This window comes from Haliaeetus albicilla, chromosome 4 (assembly GCF_947461875.1).
Source record: "Haliaeetus albicilla chromosome 4, bHalAlb1.1, whole genome shotgun sequence".
In the NCBI taxonomy this organism is placed as follows: Eukaryota; Metazoa; Chordata; class Aves; order Accipitriformes; family Accipitridae; genus Haliaeetus; species Haliaeetus albicilla.
Window position 1 is genome coordinate 11,242,080 of NC_091486.1, and position 18,198 is coordinate 11,260,277.

General features: G+C 41.6%; 2 protein-coding genes across 5 annotated transcripts in view; one reads left to right on the forward strand and one right to left on the reverse strand.

The window, feature by feature from the left end:
- Positions 1-12,651, reverse strand: part of C4H2orf76 (chromosome 4 C2orf76 homolog) — a 42,516-nt gene extending 29,865 nt beyond the window's left edge. The window contains exons 1-7 of one of the 4 annotated variants that reach the window (XR_011324283.1): positions 12,154-12,632; positions 10,731-10,883; positions 8,924-8,974; positions 5,284-5,321; positions 5,065-5,146; positions 3,833-3,927; positions 1,851-2,036 (exon numbers count right to left, since the gene is read on the reverse strand). Coding sequence is in view for 3 of the 4 variants with exons in the window: in XM_069780883.1 (XP_069636984.1) it covers positions 1,960-2,036; positions 5,065-5,146; positions 5,284-5,321; positions 8,924-8,974; positions 10,731-10,883; positions 12,154-12,163 (411 nt within the window). In the remaining variant the exon portion in view is untranslated. Of the gene's footprint in view, positions 1-1,850; positions 2,037-3,832; positions 3,928-5,064; positions 5,147-5,283; positions 5,322-8,923; positions 8,975-10,730; positions 10,884-12,153 lie in introns of those variants that run through there. The other 3 variants (XM_069780883.1, XM_069780882.1, XM_069780884.1) reach the window with 3 other exon arrangements.
- Positions 12,652-12,960: 309 nt separating this feature from the next.
- On the forward strand, positions 12,961-16,222 carry DBI (diazepam binding inhibitor, acyl-CoA binding protein). Its single transcript, XM_069780885.1, has 4 exons — positions 12,961-13,109; positions 13,253-13,370; positions 15,110-15,172; positions 15,925-16,222. The coding sequence occupies exons 1-4, from the start codon at positions 13,101-13,103 to the stop codon at positions 15,996-15,998; spliced, it is 264 nt and encodes an 87-aa protein (XP_069636986.1). The 5' UTR covers positions 12,961-13,100; the 3' UTR covers positions 15,999-16,222.
- Positions 16,223-18,198: the final 1,976 nt, after the last annotated feature.

The window sequence follows — 18,198 nt, forward strand, 5'->3', positions numbered from 1 at the left end:
TGAAACAAAGCTGTTGGTGAGTAACACCAGCTACCAAAACCAGCCTAAACCAGAGTTGTCAGGAAGGATGAAGAAAATGAGGCAGGAACAATCCATAGAGGTTCCTTTGGCCCTACATCTAAAGTAAAGAGAACTTTTATTTAGATACTCTGGAAATCACACATGTACTTTCACTATCACACATTGTCCTGGTTTCAGCTGAGATAGAGTTAACTGTCTTCCTAGTAGCTGGTACAGTGCTATGTTGATAACACTGATGTTTTCAGTTGTTGCTAAGCAGTGTTTAGACTAAAGTCAAGGATTTTTCAGCTTCTCATGCCCAGCCAGCGAGAAAGCTGGAGGGGCACAAGAAGTTGGCACAGGACACAGCCAGGGCACCTGACCCAAACTGGCCAACAGTGTATTCCATACCATGGGACGTCCCATTTAGTATAGGAACTGGGAAGTGGGGGCGGGAAATCGCCGCTCGGGGACTAGCTGAGTGTCGGTCGGCAGGCGGTGAGCAATTGCACTGCGCATCATTTGTACATTCCAATCCTTTTATTATTGCTGTTGTCATTTTATTAGTGTTATCATTATTAGTTTCTTCTTTTCTGTTCTATTAAACTGTTCTTATCTCAACCCACAGGTTTTGCTTCTTTTCCCGATCTTCTCCCCCATCCCACTGGGGGGGAGTGAGTGGCTGCATGGTGCTTAGTTGCTGGCTGGGGTTAAACCACGACACACATCAATAAATAAAAAAAATTAATCAAAGCTCTAGGAAATGGCAAGATTACTTTTCTGGAAAGTCTCTTGTGGAAATGGTGTTGTCAGCTCTCACCCAGAGGTGCGGTTAGATGTGTAGGTCTAAAGCAATTACCCATTTGATTTAGCACAGTCTATGCCCAAAAAGCCTGCTAAAGCAGAGAGCCAGCATCACTTCTATTTCAGTGAAGAGAGGCTTAAAGGCACAGTGTCCCATGTTGGTACCCCCTAAAAAGCAGTTTCATAAGCAGTATCTATCTAAAGGTACTTTATTGGATGCATAATTTTTTTTTCTTGTTCTTGATTTGGTTAATGTATTAGGAGAGCCTGGAATTATCAAGAACTAACACATAGCAACAGAGTATTTGGCTCTTGGAAAGCAGGAAAGAATCAATTCCAGTCCTGAAGACATGGGGCTCGCAGACTGGGCCTCTCCTCGCAAAAATGCAATCATTCAGGTTTTATTCTTAAAACTGAAACCATGAGCTTTCACTGCATTTGAAAAAATGCCCAATTCCTACTTAAGCACACTGATGTCCTGGCAGAACTCAGGTTGCTACCTCTTACATGAAGATGTCTCCATGAAGTAGAGCTGAAAACAGGAGAGCTGGTCCTTGAACACAAAAGCCTCCCAACAGTCATTTGTCCCTTTCAGCATGCTAAAGAGGGCTGGAACAGAGTATAAAGGAAAGCATTCACTAGTGAAAATCATGAAACACTTGCCAGTCTGCACCATTTAAACAAAAGAGACCAAACATAAAATGAAGAGAAGTAAAGCTATGACTTGAAACGGAGAGATTCTCTTCTCAAGCTCTCTAAAATACCCAGTGATTTGGCCATAAAACGTTTCCCTTTTCATCAGAAGTTAGTACTGTGATGGGATCTTACTATGCATTGTATGATCTCCGTATGTAGCTAATGTCTGCTGTCAGATCACACCAAGAACATGTGTCACAGGTCAGAGATTGCACTACCTGCATTGTAAGAGGCAAGCAAAGGAAAAAGAAATGCAAGAAAGGAAAAAGTCATTGATGTCCCCCAATTTTCCTTCTCTCAGTCTCAGCATATCGACAGAAATTAATTTCTATAGGAAGGGAATTGCACTGTTTGCAAAGCAATCCTCTAGGATTTATTGATCTTTAAGAAAAATCTCATTAAGCAGAATAAGGAAAATTTACAACAGGTATGGGAAAACAAAACAATCTCTTGGGATCTTCACCAGGCCGAAACAGGATTAGCTTTGTAGTTTCTGTAATCTTCCTCACAGAAGAATGCTAATTCGGTCTCATTTGCTAGAACGAATAAAAAATTAAATATTTAGCACACCAGTAAATGAACCACCCAACAGCCAACTATTCAGAATCTTAGAAGACAACTGGCAACTTTTTGGTCAAAGACAATTATAAATCACCATACACTTTTTTTTCCCCTCATATTTTTACAAAAAATATTCCAGTATTAAAGATGTTGTTTAAACTTGTTAAAAAAACGAACAACAACAAAACAAGAACCTGAATATATAGAAGTAAATATGTACACAAGACCCCTGAAGATTTTTTTTAACACGGGCTTCAGAATTGTTTTTATAAGCATTCAGCAAACTAAATTATTGCATTTCTAATGCCTTTAAACGCTAGAAAAAATAACAAAGAATGATTTTCTCTTTTTTTGTGCATTTTTTCTGTTAGGAAAGGGAAAAAGAAACTATTTTTTCCATTAAATTAGCCTGTAGGTATAATTATTTAATACTTAGAGGATCAGTAGAATATTTTACAGATCACTTTACATTCTCCCTCATGACCCATCAAAATATGTGTCTGAAGACGTTAATTTTTTGCCCTGCTGATGATTAATTCATGAGGCTTCAACAATATGCAAAGTGAAAGACACAAATTGGCTTCTCGAGCAATACCTTCAAATACCTCTAATTATTCACAGGGGATATGGCAGAGCTAAAGGACCCACAAAGGTTCAGAGCAGTCACAATTCTTTCAACCCAGTAGGTCAAGGACTTCCTCTTCTAAAACAATAAGTCAGCAACATTACTAATTCAGAACAGAGACAAATCTGATGGAAAGCCTTCACAATTATTAAACATGGAATTCTTTAAGGTGCTGAGCCAATAAGTTCCACATTCGTTTTTTAAATTAAACCTGAAGTTAATGAAGTCTGCCTGTCTTGTAAGAAAGAAAAAAAAGAAAAAGAGCAGAAGGGGTTTTAGAATCTCAACTAGAAAACAGACAAGACTGTTTGCAATGAATACCGAACACTTTATTAACATACACCCGCTCTTAAAAAAAACAGGCAAGCATTAACTTTGCTGACTAGATAATAGCTGTAATAATAATCACTACCACAGAGGCTTTCCCGAGGATACTTATCTAATGTCCTCATAATTTATAACTCTCTAGCCCAACCCTGTAAAGTGCCAAGGGCAATCAACTGCAGCTTAGAAAAAATGTTCTGCGTGTCTCAGAATTTCCCATATTTTCTAATGGCAATTCTCCGTTTTATTCTAATAAATCTTGTCCAGAATAGATATTGGGAAAACTTAATATGCCAATAGGAGATTTCAAATCTTCTTACTGATTTAAATGAAAACGTACAAAATGAGGACTAGTGGTATATGCTATCATACCTCACTTCCTTAGTTTACTCTTTTCCACTTCTTGTTGAAGAACAAAAGTAAAATCTTCAAGATTTTACTACAAAGACCCCACTCTTAACTTAGCTAATTTTCATATCAAGATATGCTGGAACATATCAAAATAGCATAATGGCACGCTGCATTTTACAAAGCAAGAGTTTTTCTTTTCTATCACAAATACGCACTATATACTAATGACTAACTGATGTTAGTTATTCTGAAAAAAATAAAAAGCAGCTTTGAATTGTTTTCTGCCCTGAATAAGCCACCCCTCTCATTGTACAGAGACACAGAACAGGCTGGTCTATTCCAATTTCCTTTCACTATAACATTTACTCTGATGTTTTGACACCTTTTTCAAGATCACATCCAACTGTTTCACTGTTGTAGCTACAAACCCAGTTTCAAAGATGGATAATACATACAAATATTTATCAATACCTTTTTGAAAGAAGGCAGCTCTGGACAATGTCAGTTCTAATTCAACATTTGGCACTGTCATCAGCCCCTCTCCTGAAATTCATTGCCTCTTATGCCTTAGGTAGATAAAAATCATGCTTAAATGAATCTTCTGCTAACTAAATTACAAATCCGTAAGACTTGAGTGCCAATAATCCTCCTTCCTGAGGAACCTTTTTTTTTTTCTCCTCCAGATAAAAAGACTTGGTTTAATACAAACAGCCAGAGAATAACTATCATTCATCTTATAGAAGCACCCAAAGACCTTTAGGAAAGGTATACTGAGGCCAGTTGCAGTGCACCCCAGAGAAAAACATGAAACAGACATCCCAAGTCACTTAAAGCCAGAAAGTAAATGGCAGGAAACAAAAGAGCCAAGAAACCTATGAGAAAGAAATCCCAGTTGCTAGCTGGGGAGCAATCAGAGGGCATCAGGAACAGGAGGGAGCTTTCTCTGCGACACCCCTGCACTTAGAGCACAGGCAGTTATGCGTTCCAGCTAGGCAAATCAGATTCAAATGAGCGAATGTCCATATCAAGGTGGAATGCAACTACATCCCTTAAGTACCCTGCTGCCACAAAGTCATTCAGCCACATTTATGAGAAGCCCAAAGGACATCCAGGGACCATCAATTTTATCATGACAGACATTTCTTTACATTATTACCAAAAGACATGCCCTATATGTAGTCCCCTGTCAAAATGTGAGAAATCAGGTCAAGTTTCAACTCTCTGCTATGTTCAGCACATTCTCTAAATGATACTGCTTGAGCTTTCCTGAGCTATCTGGCTATCAGGCACTATATGCTGCACATTAAACAAATCTAATCTTATTTCATTATTCCATGCTGGTTCCACTACTTACATTTCTAACCAAAACATCAGTTTAAATGTTACTGATAAGACTAAGCAGACACGGTACTAATAACCTATCTGTCAATCATTTAAAATTACTCTCAGCAGAATTATAATATACCCTCTAAAAAACACAATTTGCATTCTGAACGTTTGGAGTGCAGATACCTGCTGCCCTCAGTCCAATGATTTGAATGTACATTATCCCCGCTTCTTCCCTGAATAATTATCAAGTAGTGTAAAGAGCATCAGGAATAGCATTTACTTTTCAGCAGGCTATCCAAACATAATCAGCCAGTTATCAGTTTAATGACAACCACAATGAACAGCACCTTCAGTCAATACAAATGCACTCCTACCTACTCCAGCTGCTTTCAGCACACTGTCTTCTTTCAAAATCAGTTTGTCATCATCTTCCAAACTCACTACAAGTTCACCAGTCTACAAATCAGAGAACCAGAATACAAAGATAAGAATAAGCATTTATGGACTGTCTCTGCCCCGGTCTTGTTTGACAGTGCAGAGTTCTGTCTGCATTAAAGCATGTAAAAGGGGAAGAATACAACTAATAATCATACCTTAGATTTGTGTGCTTGGTGAATAATCTTCATTGTATCTGAAAGAAAATACATTGTTTTCCTAAAATAAGGCTTACTAGGCAGGTAACACTGAAAGTTGTACTTGGGGAAAGAAAGACAAACAGGAGGTAAGGGTCAAAATCTTTGATTATTAACAATTTTGTGTATTCAACCTAAAAGAGGAGAAAACATCTTAATTTCCCAGTCCTGCAGCCACAGTCTTAAACTAGTAAATCCAACATTAAGGTACCATATCCTATTGGGCTTCCATCTGCTGGCTGAATTACAGTAACTAACTAATGACCATCCCAATTGCCAGTCAAAACACATAAATTTAAATGCCAGTTAGGGTGTTTTAATCTAACAGGTTTTACGCATGCAACTGGGGCAGGACAAACACCATTTATGCACTGTCAACAACTACAGTTAAGTTGATAGGCAGCAAGTGATTAAGACACAGTAACCTGACCACTTCAGATCATTGCTTGAAGTTTTCCTTCTCATGAAGAAAGCACCCACAGTAGAAATTTTGTTAAGCAAATCCATTTTCCATGAACATGTACAGCCTCTCCTCTTTTTAATGCTATACCCTCTTCAATAATATCTACCGCTGATATGTCTGTGCAGTATAGTACTTTAAGAAATTATGCTATACCAAAAAAAAAGAAATACCACTTTCCTCTGGCAACGTGGGCAGGGCTTTGTTAACAGAAGGGAAAAACAGGGGAAAATAATGTGGTCACTAAAGAAACCAGATGAGTGCAAAGATTCAGAGGGAAAGGAAGTCAGAAGATACCCATGCAGCACTAAAAAAAAAAAAAAAAAAATTCAAACTTCAAAGCCTCTGTGTTTGAACAAATTCAGAGTAACACATCAATCCCTTCCCAGCAAAGAAGCAAAAACCAGTTCTGCTTGCCTGCTCATTTGCTGTTTTAGTTTGGTTTTGTGCAACTGACCACTACTTGTTGAAATAGTCTGGTAAGAAAAGGATGCAAGAAAGTTAAATATAGGTTAAAACAACTTTCAAACTACCAAAAGCAAGTATCAGATGTTCAGAATAACAGAGATCACATTCCCGTTCAGAAGTCTGCTTCCATACCACTCTGGCCCACTTTGAATATTTTATTTAAAACATTACGTAAGGTAAAAACGACTCTGTATTCCCACTGCAGAGGTCACCGATAAGGCAGCCTTAGCATGTTGTAATAATTAAAGTATTAGAAGCAAAACGCATATTAAATTGCGATCGCCATGCTCCATCCTGCATAGAAGCATTGCAAAAAGACCAAGCAATCACAGTAACAATATACTGCTATCATGAAACCTTTTTACCACAGCAAATACAATCCAGCCTCTGCCTGCTAGTTTTAAGCTTCTCCATCTACTTTGTCATATTCCCTTTTCTCTAGTCTTTGCGCAGTCACCCTCCGAACTATTGTCTCAATTTTACCTATTCACAGCTCCGCCCCTGGCATCCAGCAGTTTACCATGTCTTCATCCGAGCTATTAAATGGCTTCTCTAACTCTGTTAGAGAGATGAAACTGCAGACTCTTCTCATCCTACCTAAAGCCTTATGTCCTCTCAATAGCCTTTGCTATTTCATCCCCATTTAGTCCCACTCAATCATATACCCAAATTTTTAATCTTTCCTTTTCTGGTAATAGATCTTCTGTGACAATAGGTAAGAAATCACTTTCTAAGTCTGATTCTGTCAAGTATCTACCATATTGCTCTACATTCGGGGGCGGGGGGGGAATTGAGAAGCAGCTTATAAGACAAGTTGGCACCCAGGCTGCCATCATCAGTGAAAAGATGGCAATGACAGGGTATGAAGATGAGACGATTGACTGAGAAGAGTTCTAGACCAAGGACAAGAAAGATGCATACAAAGAAATTAAGAGAAAATGGAAGTCATAAGTTTTGAGATGAGAGTTAGAGCACCAAGCCAAGTAAAAAAATGTGATGGCATTATCTATGATGTTGAGAGAACAAAGTGGCAACTGAATTCTGGAGAGAAGGAAGCTGAAACAGGCAAGGTGAGAGACAGCCAGGTCCAACTGAGATTTCTGGCACCACCAAACAAAGCAGAAGGAAAAATCTGACTCTTACTAGCACTATTCATGCAGAAGTATCACTGGCCTTTCATCACCAAAATACAAGAAAGACAGTAGAGCACACGAGAGATGCCAAAAACATGAACCTGGATGATTCACAGCCTGAGGGGAAGGTGAGGAACTTGGCTTTGATTTTTCTGTGTGAAAATTTCCACGCAGCTAGCACGATCCCACTAAAAGTACGCCCCCACTAACTGGTGTAACAGGTTTTAAAGTTCTGCAATGTTTTTCACCCACATTATGCTCAGTCCTACACAGCACAATCAGGTGCTCAGCCACAACATACAACTTGGGAAAAAATAAATTGATGCTCTAAGTGATGAAAGAACTAGCAACAGGGATAGGCAGCACCAGGAATACAACTGATAGCAGCAGTTCTAGATAGGACCTCCTCATCTAGCCAAAGCCACAGATATTAGAGAGAGGAAGGGCACCTCCAAATTCAAACTTACAGTTACCTAGATTTTAAGTAATATATTAAAAATAATAGTAACATTCAAGTCCTTGCCACTGACCTATCATAAACCTTAATCCCTAACTCTTTTTCTGCCTTCATTTTGCACTATCTGTTTCACCATCAGCAAGAACACAGAATGAAATGCTTGGCTTTTTTTTTTTTTTTTTTAAATAGGCAAATAGAGTCTATTGCCATTCACATGCATTAAGTAGGTTCCTCTTTCAATTCTTTGAACCACTGTAGAGGAAGGAGTTTGTCAACTCCAAGAACATGGGAGACAGAAGATCACCTGCAGCAAAACTCCAAGGGAACTTTCAGAATTACCAAGTTTAGGAAAAGATATGTTACTGATATCAGAGTTAGCAAACTCCAAGAAAGAAAGTAGTTTAGTCTATTTGGAAAGTGTATTCTGTCCCAAACAGATGAATTGCACATGTTCATGCCAATCTTCACAAAAAGGAAATATACACATAGCTTTACATTAAAGGATAAAGTCAGCCTAAATTTCACACCAGGCTATTTCATTCCATCAGCTTGTGTTTAAGAGCTTTCATATCTAGTTTGAGCGAAGTTTCCCTGCTTCTCTTATATCGTGTAAATTATTTAAGTATGTAAGTCTTAAGCATTTTCTGCTTCCTGCCTTCAGCTCCCACTTCACCATCCTTTCTGACTTCACAATTAGTAATTAGATACTGAAACACATAAGCACATAGAGAACTACAATTTCAAAGCATCTGAGATCACAAGCTGCTCACTAGAGTAAAAACAGAGTTAAAAGGCACTTATAAAAGTAATAAAAAATTAATAGCAAAAATCATCAGTATCAATTAGCAAATAATGTATAACATGCAGCCTAATTCAAAGATTAATACAGAACTTCAAAATAATGGTCAAATTCTGTAGACGTGATCCCAGCAGCAAAGCCCCAAAAGTTGCAAGTGTAGGCAGGCACTGCCACCAGCATGAGTATTCTACAGCAGTTATCTTTTAAATTGTATAAAAACTGGTATAAAATATTATGTCTGCATTTTACAGGAATTAAAACAAGAAAAAAAACCCAACACCTACCATACTTGTAATTTTTAAAAGGAGGGGGAAGTCCTGTTCTTGAAGACACATCTATTAAAATAAAAGCACCAAGTTAAAACAAAGGTGTCTTTTTTTTTATTTCAAATATTTTATTTTCCATTATTATGCAACGTATGCACCCTGGGCATCCTTTACATCAAAATAAATCCACAACACAGAAGACTTGTTTGAGCATAAAATAATAAAACACAATCTTTGGCTCAGATTCTATAGTTACTCTGTATCTGATTAACTTCACTTGAGCATGAAGTCCCACTGAACAAAAGGACCCATGAGGACAGTGAGTCAATGCAATTAGGATATGATCGCAGGAGTCTGATCCTTCAGAAATCTGCCAGGAACATTCTGTCAGTGGTTTGCACAGCATCTCTCTCTACCTTACACAAACAGCTGACAACTGTCATTCATAATTGAATTGTTCAGTAAACCCAGCCACGCTTCATGTTCAGTAAACCAGCCACAAAAATGAAGCCAAACTGTAGAAAATGAACTCTTTACTCCCATGCAGGGGACAGCCCATAAGCAACTGCAAGAACACTAACACTTTCCCTGGTGCCAGTGCTCCCAGTGACACCCAAGGATTTAACCAGGGCCTTGGGAAGCCCAGCCACCTGTGGGATGCTCAGCAGCAAGGAGGCTGAAACCGTAATTTCATCAGTAGTTTAACAAGTTATCTCAAACTGCCCCTTCAAACAGATTACAGTAAAAGAAGGAACATGGCTTTTGGACCAGGAACAGCACTATCCATCTGTGGAATGAGGCTCCAAAAAGTCTTGTTCAAGACACTAGCTTTGTCTCAAATAGCAGTGAGTTGCAATACTGCACACATCAAAAGCAAGTTTCTTAGCATTGTTTTTCATTTTATTCTTCATACCAGCAGCTGTACCATATGTTCTGAAAGTGCTTGTAGTTTTCTAAAGGCATCCTAAGATCTTGCCATGCCTATCAATGTCTAGAAATATGGAAGCTGCTGAAAACACAATACAGCTGTGAGGCCTAGGGCAATGTCCTAGGAGTTGCTCAAATGTTATCAGCTGTAACAGCTCAAGACTTGTTTAAGCTGACTTCATGCAAAAAAATCAAGTGATATTATTCTGCACCCTTTGAATGTCTCCATTCAGGTGTGTAGAAATACACCTGCAAGATTAGGGTAACACCCTAACTACTGAGTTGCTGCATGGGCTGGTCTACATTAAGTAACTTACAGATACACTGCCACTTTCAACCAGGCTTCTAAAACATAAAGCCCATAGATGAGTAAATCTGCACCACAAAGCTCAAGACGGAGACAGAAACTCAGCAGCAAACATGCACGGTGAGACCTCACAGTGTCAAAAACAATTTTTCAAGATCCTCTCTTCTCACAAATAGCAAACAGACTTACGTTCCCACATTCCACATATTGGTGTAGTTCCTAAGGATCAAAGGCTCTCTAAATTCTATTAATTTACTCCTGTTAATTTATGAATAGCTGCCTGACAGCACCACTCAAGGAGCCTGAGGCACTGAGCCAAATGCAGCAATGCCCTTGTCTTTTTGACTAAACATGGGGATGTGGGCAGGGGGAGTAGTCTATCCAAATTTAGGCACAGCACACTGACCACGGAAGCTCTTATTAACTCCAGACCTCTCATCCAAGGGAGGAGAGCACAGAGAAGATGCAAACACAAATCTGGCATCTCTACCAAAGCCGCAGAATTCCCATTCATTTGCTCCCTTCCACTTGCTTGTGCAGACACAGCAACACATGGGACTGAAATGAATGAATAAGACAACCATCCCTTACCCTTCCGCACAAAATTAATGAACTGCTTTACTGTCTGATCCAGGTTAACTCCATGATACACCACAGGTCTGAAGTTCCGGTGTTCAAAAGAGCGAACAAGACGGACTGTGATGGTTGAGCCTTCTGCTGACATGAGAATTAATTCTGAGTAACCTGGAAAACATTAAAGAGAGCAATTATTGCCGTTCCTCTGTGTACAAGCACAGCTAGAAAACAATGTGCAGGTGGGCCTCATTCAAAGATTAAAATATGGTGAGAAATTCAATAGCATTATGTCTTTCAGGACTTCATTTGTATTATTTCTACAGAAGCAGTAACAGTATCTCAAAACAAACAGGGCTGCCTAGGATATTAGTGATACTGCACACCAAATGGTCCAGTATTTGTACCTGTGCTGTGTACTACAGCACCAGACTCCATATTAAACACACAAAAATGTTATGAATAAATGCAAGTATGTCATTTGGGTTTCAAGTGACTGAAGAGTTTACCTGCTGGATGAATAACCTTGTGTTCTAAAAGAATGTACTAACATGAACAAAACCAAAACCTTTTTAATATACTTATGCTGTAGAGAGCATAATACCCTGAAAAATGCCTAAGCTCTTACACAACACTCATTTTCACCTCCCTACAGAAAGTGGAAAAACCTCCCCCACATACACATGCAAGTAATTCTCCTGGTATACTACTGCATAATTAAGGGGTTTAATTTAATTTATAATAGTAGGTCTCTAGAATGGCTCTACAGGGCTTATACTACTTTAACAGAGAGCAGAACCTTCAATGGAAGTGCCTTATCAACCTGAGCTCCTCTTCAAACAAGCCCATGCATTGCTCCGTTGGGTTCTTTCTCTCCACAGGAAAATGACCTCTTTCCTACATCAGCAAACTTCTCTATTTTTGGTGCTGGGTATTCCTCAACAACCTTGTCTGGTCACATGCTGAACTGCCATGGCTGCTGCAGCAATGAGCAAAGACTGCAGTCTAAGTGTTGCAACATCAGTCAGGGGCACATCATGACCTCTGTATCTCCTATCCCTTAGCAGTCATTTCAGTCACCACTTCCAGTTCTGCAAGGGATTCTCTTACCTATTTATCCCTTTATGTTCTTTTTTTCGTGTCTTTTTTTTTTCCTTTTTTGCTGGGGGGGGGGAGGGAGATTATTTAAGCACCCCACTGCAACGCAGGTATCCAGGTACCTCCCAGTCTTTGCTCTATTTGTTCTAGCTGTATCCTGGCAAAGCAAACCAGCAATATTTTCTTCAAATACTTTCTGCAGAATGGGGACCCAGACCTTCCACATCACAAGGCAACTTGCTTTTACATCCCCCTGGTTAATAATTCCCAGAGCCCTAATTCCATTTTCATTGTAAATAGGCTGTGATGCACAAATAAAGGATGCCAATCAAAAAAAGCATACTCCTCTGCATCTCAAAATAACTAGTTTTATATTAAACCGTGAAGACAGATATTTTCTTGATACTATTCCACATGGGGTCAGGATCCAGAGGGCATACTGCAGAGTAAAGAAAAGGGGACAGCATTCAATTCACTTTCTCCCGAGCAGCATGTAAGAACACTGTAGGAATACAGACTTAGGAGCACAGACAATTGGAAATCGCCTATTTTCACATTTACTGTACAGACCCAACAGACCGATCCCATCTAGGGCTGGGAGCAGGTACTACCCAGCGCCACCTCAGGGACAACATGGCAGATTCTCCTCAGGGCGCTGCCCGCTTCAGAGGCGCTGATGGCCAAGATCTCTTGTGAGGAGGAACCTCCCCCGGTCCTGCCCGGTTCCCGCCCGCCGGCAGCAGCAGCACCAGGGCCTGTGGCGGAGCACCGCCTGCCCCAGCACATCTCCTTGAGACCGAGCATCCTCCCCTCAGCCCTCACACCCCCTGTCCCGCCCGAAAGCGACCGTTAACGGCCCTCCGCCTTACTACCGACTGCCCCGCCGACGCTTCCGGGTATCTCTTCTCGCCCCGCCTCACACAGCCCCACCAACCACATCCCTTCGGTGGCACCCACCGCACCGAGGGATTGGCTGCGAGGTGCACTGTCCCCGCCCCCTCCTCTCGCCTGCGGAGGCCCCGCCCCCAAAGCCCTGCAGTTGGGCAATACTCGGGCTCGCCCCTCATGCTACCGAGCGTCGCCCTCCCCCCTCGAAGCCCGCCCATCCCGCGCCGCCTCCGCATTGGCCCTTTGCCTGGCTTCTCCCCGCCCCCGGCGGGCCCCGATTGGCGCCGTGTTGCCCGTGGCGCTGGGATTGGTCAGCGAACGCTCTGGTGAGGGGTGAAGCGGCCGAGCGGCGGGGGTGGCGCGGCAGACGCCGGGAGTCGGGGTCGCGCCGGGCTCGTCGCCATGTCTGAGGTACGGGCTGTGCCGGGGAGGGGGCTGTGGGGAGCCGGCGGGTACCTCACTCTGTCCCCCCTGTTTGGCGGCGGCTGCCGTAGCAGCAGCAGCAGCGTGCGGGTGCTCACCGCCGCCCCGCCGCGGGGCCTTTCCCCCTCTAGGCCGCGTTCCAGAAGGCCGCCGAGGAGGTGAAGCAGCTCAAGTCCCAGCCGACGGACCAGGAGATGCTGGACGTCTACAGCCACTACAAACAGGCCACGGTGGGCGACGTGAACACGGGTGGGTACCGCCCCGGTCCCGGGGGCGGCGCGGCTGCGGCCGGAGGCCTTTTGGGAGACAAACCCTCTCCCCTGTTGCGTGCCTCGCTTCGCGCAATCCCGCGGTTTGGCAAAAAATGACTCGGTACCGACTTGGCGTGGGTTCCTGTGGAGGCAAGCGTAAGCCGAGCTGATAAGGGTTTGTGCGACTTGCGGTTTTTAGATTTAACCCAGCTGCAGTCATCTGAATCATATAGCGGCGGTGTGAGAATCCTTTGCGCAAATATTGGGGTTGGGATTTTTGGAGACCTCTCTCAGTAAGTAGCTGCCTAGGTCATGGGATGCTGCTTTAATACAAACGCTTCTCAGTTAAACAGGCTTAAACAGCAAGGCAAACTATGCAAGTGTGAAGTTGCAATACTTGGGGTGGGGGGCAGTTTGTTTAAGCTGGACTGGCTGCTAAAAATAGTATTGGAAAGCCAAAACGGAAGAACAAGAGAAAAGTCTTATAGGAGCTGCAATTAAATATCACATCTCAGAAGGACAGTGGCAGAAATATCTCTGCAGGCATGTTATGCAAAATCTGTCCTGCTACTTCAGCCTAGGAATAACATTTAGAATGAAGCCTGTCTCTGTTGACCTTGTGTAACGCTTGAGTAACTAGAATTAGAAAGGAAAAAGGTCATTTGTTTGGAGTGCTGGCCTCCTGACCCAGTTGCTGGTGAAGTTTATTGGGTGTTGATTGAATTAAAAGCTGGCAGTGAGGAGTGTATAGGAAACGGTAAGTATGGGTGCTTGCAGTCCAATTTTCCCAAGATGGGCAGCATGGAGGGAGAAAACAACTGACTTTGGTTTTAAGACATGATCCTTTTGGTGTGGCTGGACCCTAGTGTTATTAATGTTTGCCAAGGTGAAATGGTGCTCTAGAGCTGTTAATGTACCAACGTTTCTGTAAGTTGCTGCATTCTTGTAAAGCAATAGCCAGCATGAGTTGGCTAGGAAAGGAATCTGTGTAAGAGTAAGCTAATAGGGTTTTTGTCAGAGAGAGGTGGAGCTGCCAACTAGCTCTGCAGGTCATGTTGCCATGTGAGCAGTGCAAGGGTATTTTTGTGGCCAATGTACAGGCTACTGTCCAGTTCTATTTGTTAATCCTAAGCATTTTCTTTAAGGAGACAGAGGGGACTTTAGGTGAAGAATAAGCATGTACACATCCATATCTCATTCATCTCTTCACTATTTGGCCACAGTGTAGCCTGCAATGAAGTGAATTAGAATTCAGAGCTTATACCCCTAGATGACAGAACAAATGAAGAGCTATATGTTAGAAACCTATGATTAACTTGAGGATGATGAGTTCCAAGCTGCATGCTACTAGCTTTTGTTTTCACGTGTCTCTGTGTAATGGACCTTAGGGCATTTCTGCTTTACTTTAGCACTGATGTTCTTTCATCAGATAGCTGTCATGCAACAGCAGTCTCTTCAGGAAGTACAATAAAACCACATCACACTACTTGGTGCTCTTTTGCTCAAATGCCGCTGTCTTAAGAGAACTTGACAGAGAATAGCTCTGTTGCCACCAATAGCATTCCAGGATGCTCCTTTGAGGTGATCTCCTGACTACAGGTTAGTAAGTAATAGCTGCAGAGATGAACCATTGTTTCTTATCGTAATTAAGAGATAAATAGCCTTCAGGAAAGGAGTAGGTATTACCTACACACAGACCACACAAGCTAATTCTGCTGCTTATCTTGTCTCTGTCAGACCGCCCTGGTATGCTGGACTTCAAAGGCAAAGCAAAGTGGGATGCCTGGAATGCATTGAAAGGTAAGTATCTGCTTAAAAAATAAAAATTAATAAATAAAACCACAGGCAAACTAGTCAGAAAAGCATATGTGGTTCAGCAAGAAATAAAATAATGTTGCCTGACGAGTTCTAGAAGGTCAGAATGCTGTGATGATAAACTTACTTTTGATTACCTCTGCAAGGCAGAAGTAGTCCTGAAAAATGTAGCCTGTGTGAAAGGGAATTAAGGTGCATAATGCCCAGCTGGCTGAAGATGTTACACAAAAGAGAACTGTAGCAGCAGCAGAACCCTAAATCTCTGTTTTCCAGCTCCCAGCCTAGTACCCCAGAGACTGAGCTCTCCTCCCAGTTGTTGTGTTTATTCTAAAGCTTTCCTAAAACTGGGCGCTCTGCACTAAATGATGAGCCAAACAAGCGGTCTAATCTATGAAAATGGGATTTTTCTGGTGTTTTAAGAAGCCAACACTACATCTAAATGCAGTCTAAGTTGATTGAATAAATTTCCTGTAATAATTGTGAATGGCGTTAATAGAACTAATACACACTGTTTAGTTGCTGTCTGTACAAATGTAACTTTGCTTCAAAGCACTGCTTTCTTATGACTGCTGAACACATTTGTTTAAAACTTTAATACTAGATTCACAGCCAAGTGACCTTCTTATCTTTTCTGCTCTCTGGTGGCATGCTGCTACATGCTATAGCAAGGAACTGTGAATTGCATGTAAAAGGTGTCTTAATCTGTATCTGACTGATCCCTGTGTTCTGCCCTTCAGGAATGTCCAAAGAAGATGCAATGAAAGCTTACGTAGCAAAAGTGGAAGAACTAAAGGGCAAATACGGCATCTGAAGACTGAATATAGCAGCCACTTGCACACCTGAAACATGCCTTATTTCTAATACTGTGGAAAACTGGTTTCTGAGAATAACTTTAATACCTACTATGTTATAGTCGGTTCTCCTCATGCCTGTTGTAGTTCAGGGCAAGTTGCATACCTGCCTAATGTACTGACACATTATAAATTCCTTCTGGGAACAAAATCTGGAACTCATTAAAGTGCATTTGGTACTTTAGCTGTTGTGATGGTCATCCCTTAGAGATTGTTCTTGAGCTCATCCTTTAATTGCTGTGGTGCAGGTGTCAAACACCTCTTTGTAAGAGGCACAAGCCAACCTCTCCAGTCGTTGTGCCACTAGAGGGGGCTCAGTAATCTGTGTTTTGTGACATGCGGACTTGCATCCAAACCGATCCAAACCGATCCGGTGATGTCTGATAGTGCTTTGCCTCCTTTCTCATGTAGATGAGTGGCAACCCACAAAAACTGGAGCACTACAAAGATTATCGTGAAGAGGCTAGGTCTCATGCTGTGTATACTAAGAACAAGGTGCTTGATATTTGTTGCCTGGGGTTCTCAGAGACTTAGTCAACAATTGCCAAATCATCTTCCTTGGAGATGTTATTCCCCAACAACAACATTAGGCTTCTGGGGAGAAGGCAAATACTCAGCAGCTGAACGCAAAGCCTTCCCTGTGAAAGAAAAGGTTCCGAAGGCAGCAGAGTTGTTGATGCCCTTGGCACTGTGTACTGCTGTAAATACTGAGTACTGGTGTTGCCGTGTACTGAGTCTACAGTGAGGAGTGAATCAAGTATAGGCTGGCTTAACACTGACAAGGCTGTTCAAACGGGGAGACTCAGCAAAAGGTTTATTACAAAACCCACAGTTGTGGCCATCTCTAATAGGCTTTTTTACCTGTTTTGGTCAGCCTCATATCATCTGTTGGAGCTGTTGATGCTGGAAAAGGAGACTTTGCTTTTAAAATGTGACATTGAACTATTACAGCAGAGTGCATATGGGAATGAAGTCCCAACCTTATATGGGAATAAGGCATTCTAATTCCCACTGTACTAGTTAGCACCTGAACAGGTGAGGACTTCAAATCTAATGGTCTTCAAATAAGCAATTGATTTATAGAAATGTATAAGGATGAAACCTATTGTTACATATCTGTCTGGGTAAGTACCTAGTTCTGTACTAAGTTACACAGGTTTTGCTGTGTGTATTATCTAACTTGTATTTTCTTATGCTACTGATAAGATATGGAGATAACTTTACCTCATATGCTTTCAAAAATTATAACTTCCCCCTTTGCTACTTTTAATGGGAAGTGCTCTTGGAGCTTCTTGTTCACCCCTTAAAATGTGTTAGGATAAAGAAGGGTTTGTTCCCTTTTCTCATAAGGAAGAAGGTTGTTTATTCTTGTTCTTCTGGGTAAGTAATATAAACATTTGGGGTTTTTTACCTCCTCTTGTATCCTCTGTTAGTTATTTGAGATTGTGTTAATTACATTCACCTTGCGAAAGAGGAGTAAGAGCAGATGTTCAGCATAAGAGATGTTTTTAGCTCTTTGCCAGCCCTAAATTCCGCAGCCAGCTCCATCTTCACAGCTGTATTTTGTGAAGCTGGTTATCCTTGGAGGATTCTGCCAACCGGTAGCAGAATGTAGTTAATACTGGCAAATGCTTCCACTTCCTCTCTTGTTTGCTGGAAGCTGATGTGCTGTGAGCATGCTGTGCTTTGCTAACATGCGTTCTGTCAAAACAGGTGTTTTCAGAAAGCAGTGGAATTGGATTCTGTCTAAAGAGTGGGCTGGGAGTAGCAAGTTCTATATCCTAGTCCTCATTCAGCTTTATTTCCCCTGTGAGACTTAACTAATTGTTACAGTGCTGCTCTCCTTTTTCATGCCTGTCTGGCATTAGGAAGACATTGCTGTGTACACAGTGCTTATCCCAGAGAGGACTTGGTCTTGGCCAGGCTTTTATACGTTGCCTTGTACTTGCAAATAATCCTATTTGCCAGTTTATACAAGTGACTGAGAACTCTACCTTGGATGTCATTATTTGTGTACTCTTTATTTTTACCATAGTAACACCACCTTCCTGCTTGCAGCTTTGCCTTCCTTAGGAAAGTAACATCAGCGGTCTTACTATTTAGCTTGCCCTTTGGCAATGAGTCTACCCTTTGGCAATCAACTGCGCATCTCAGGAGTGA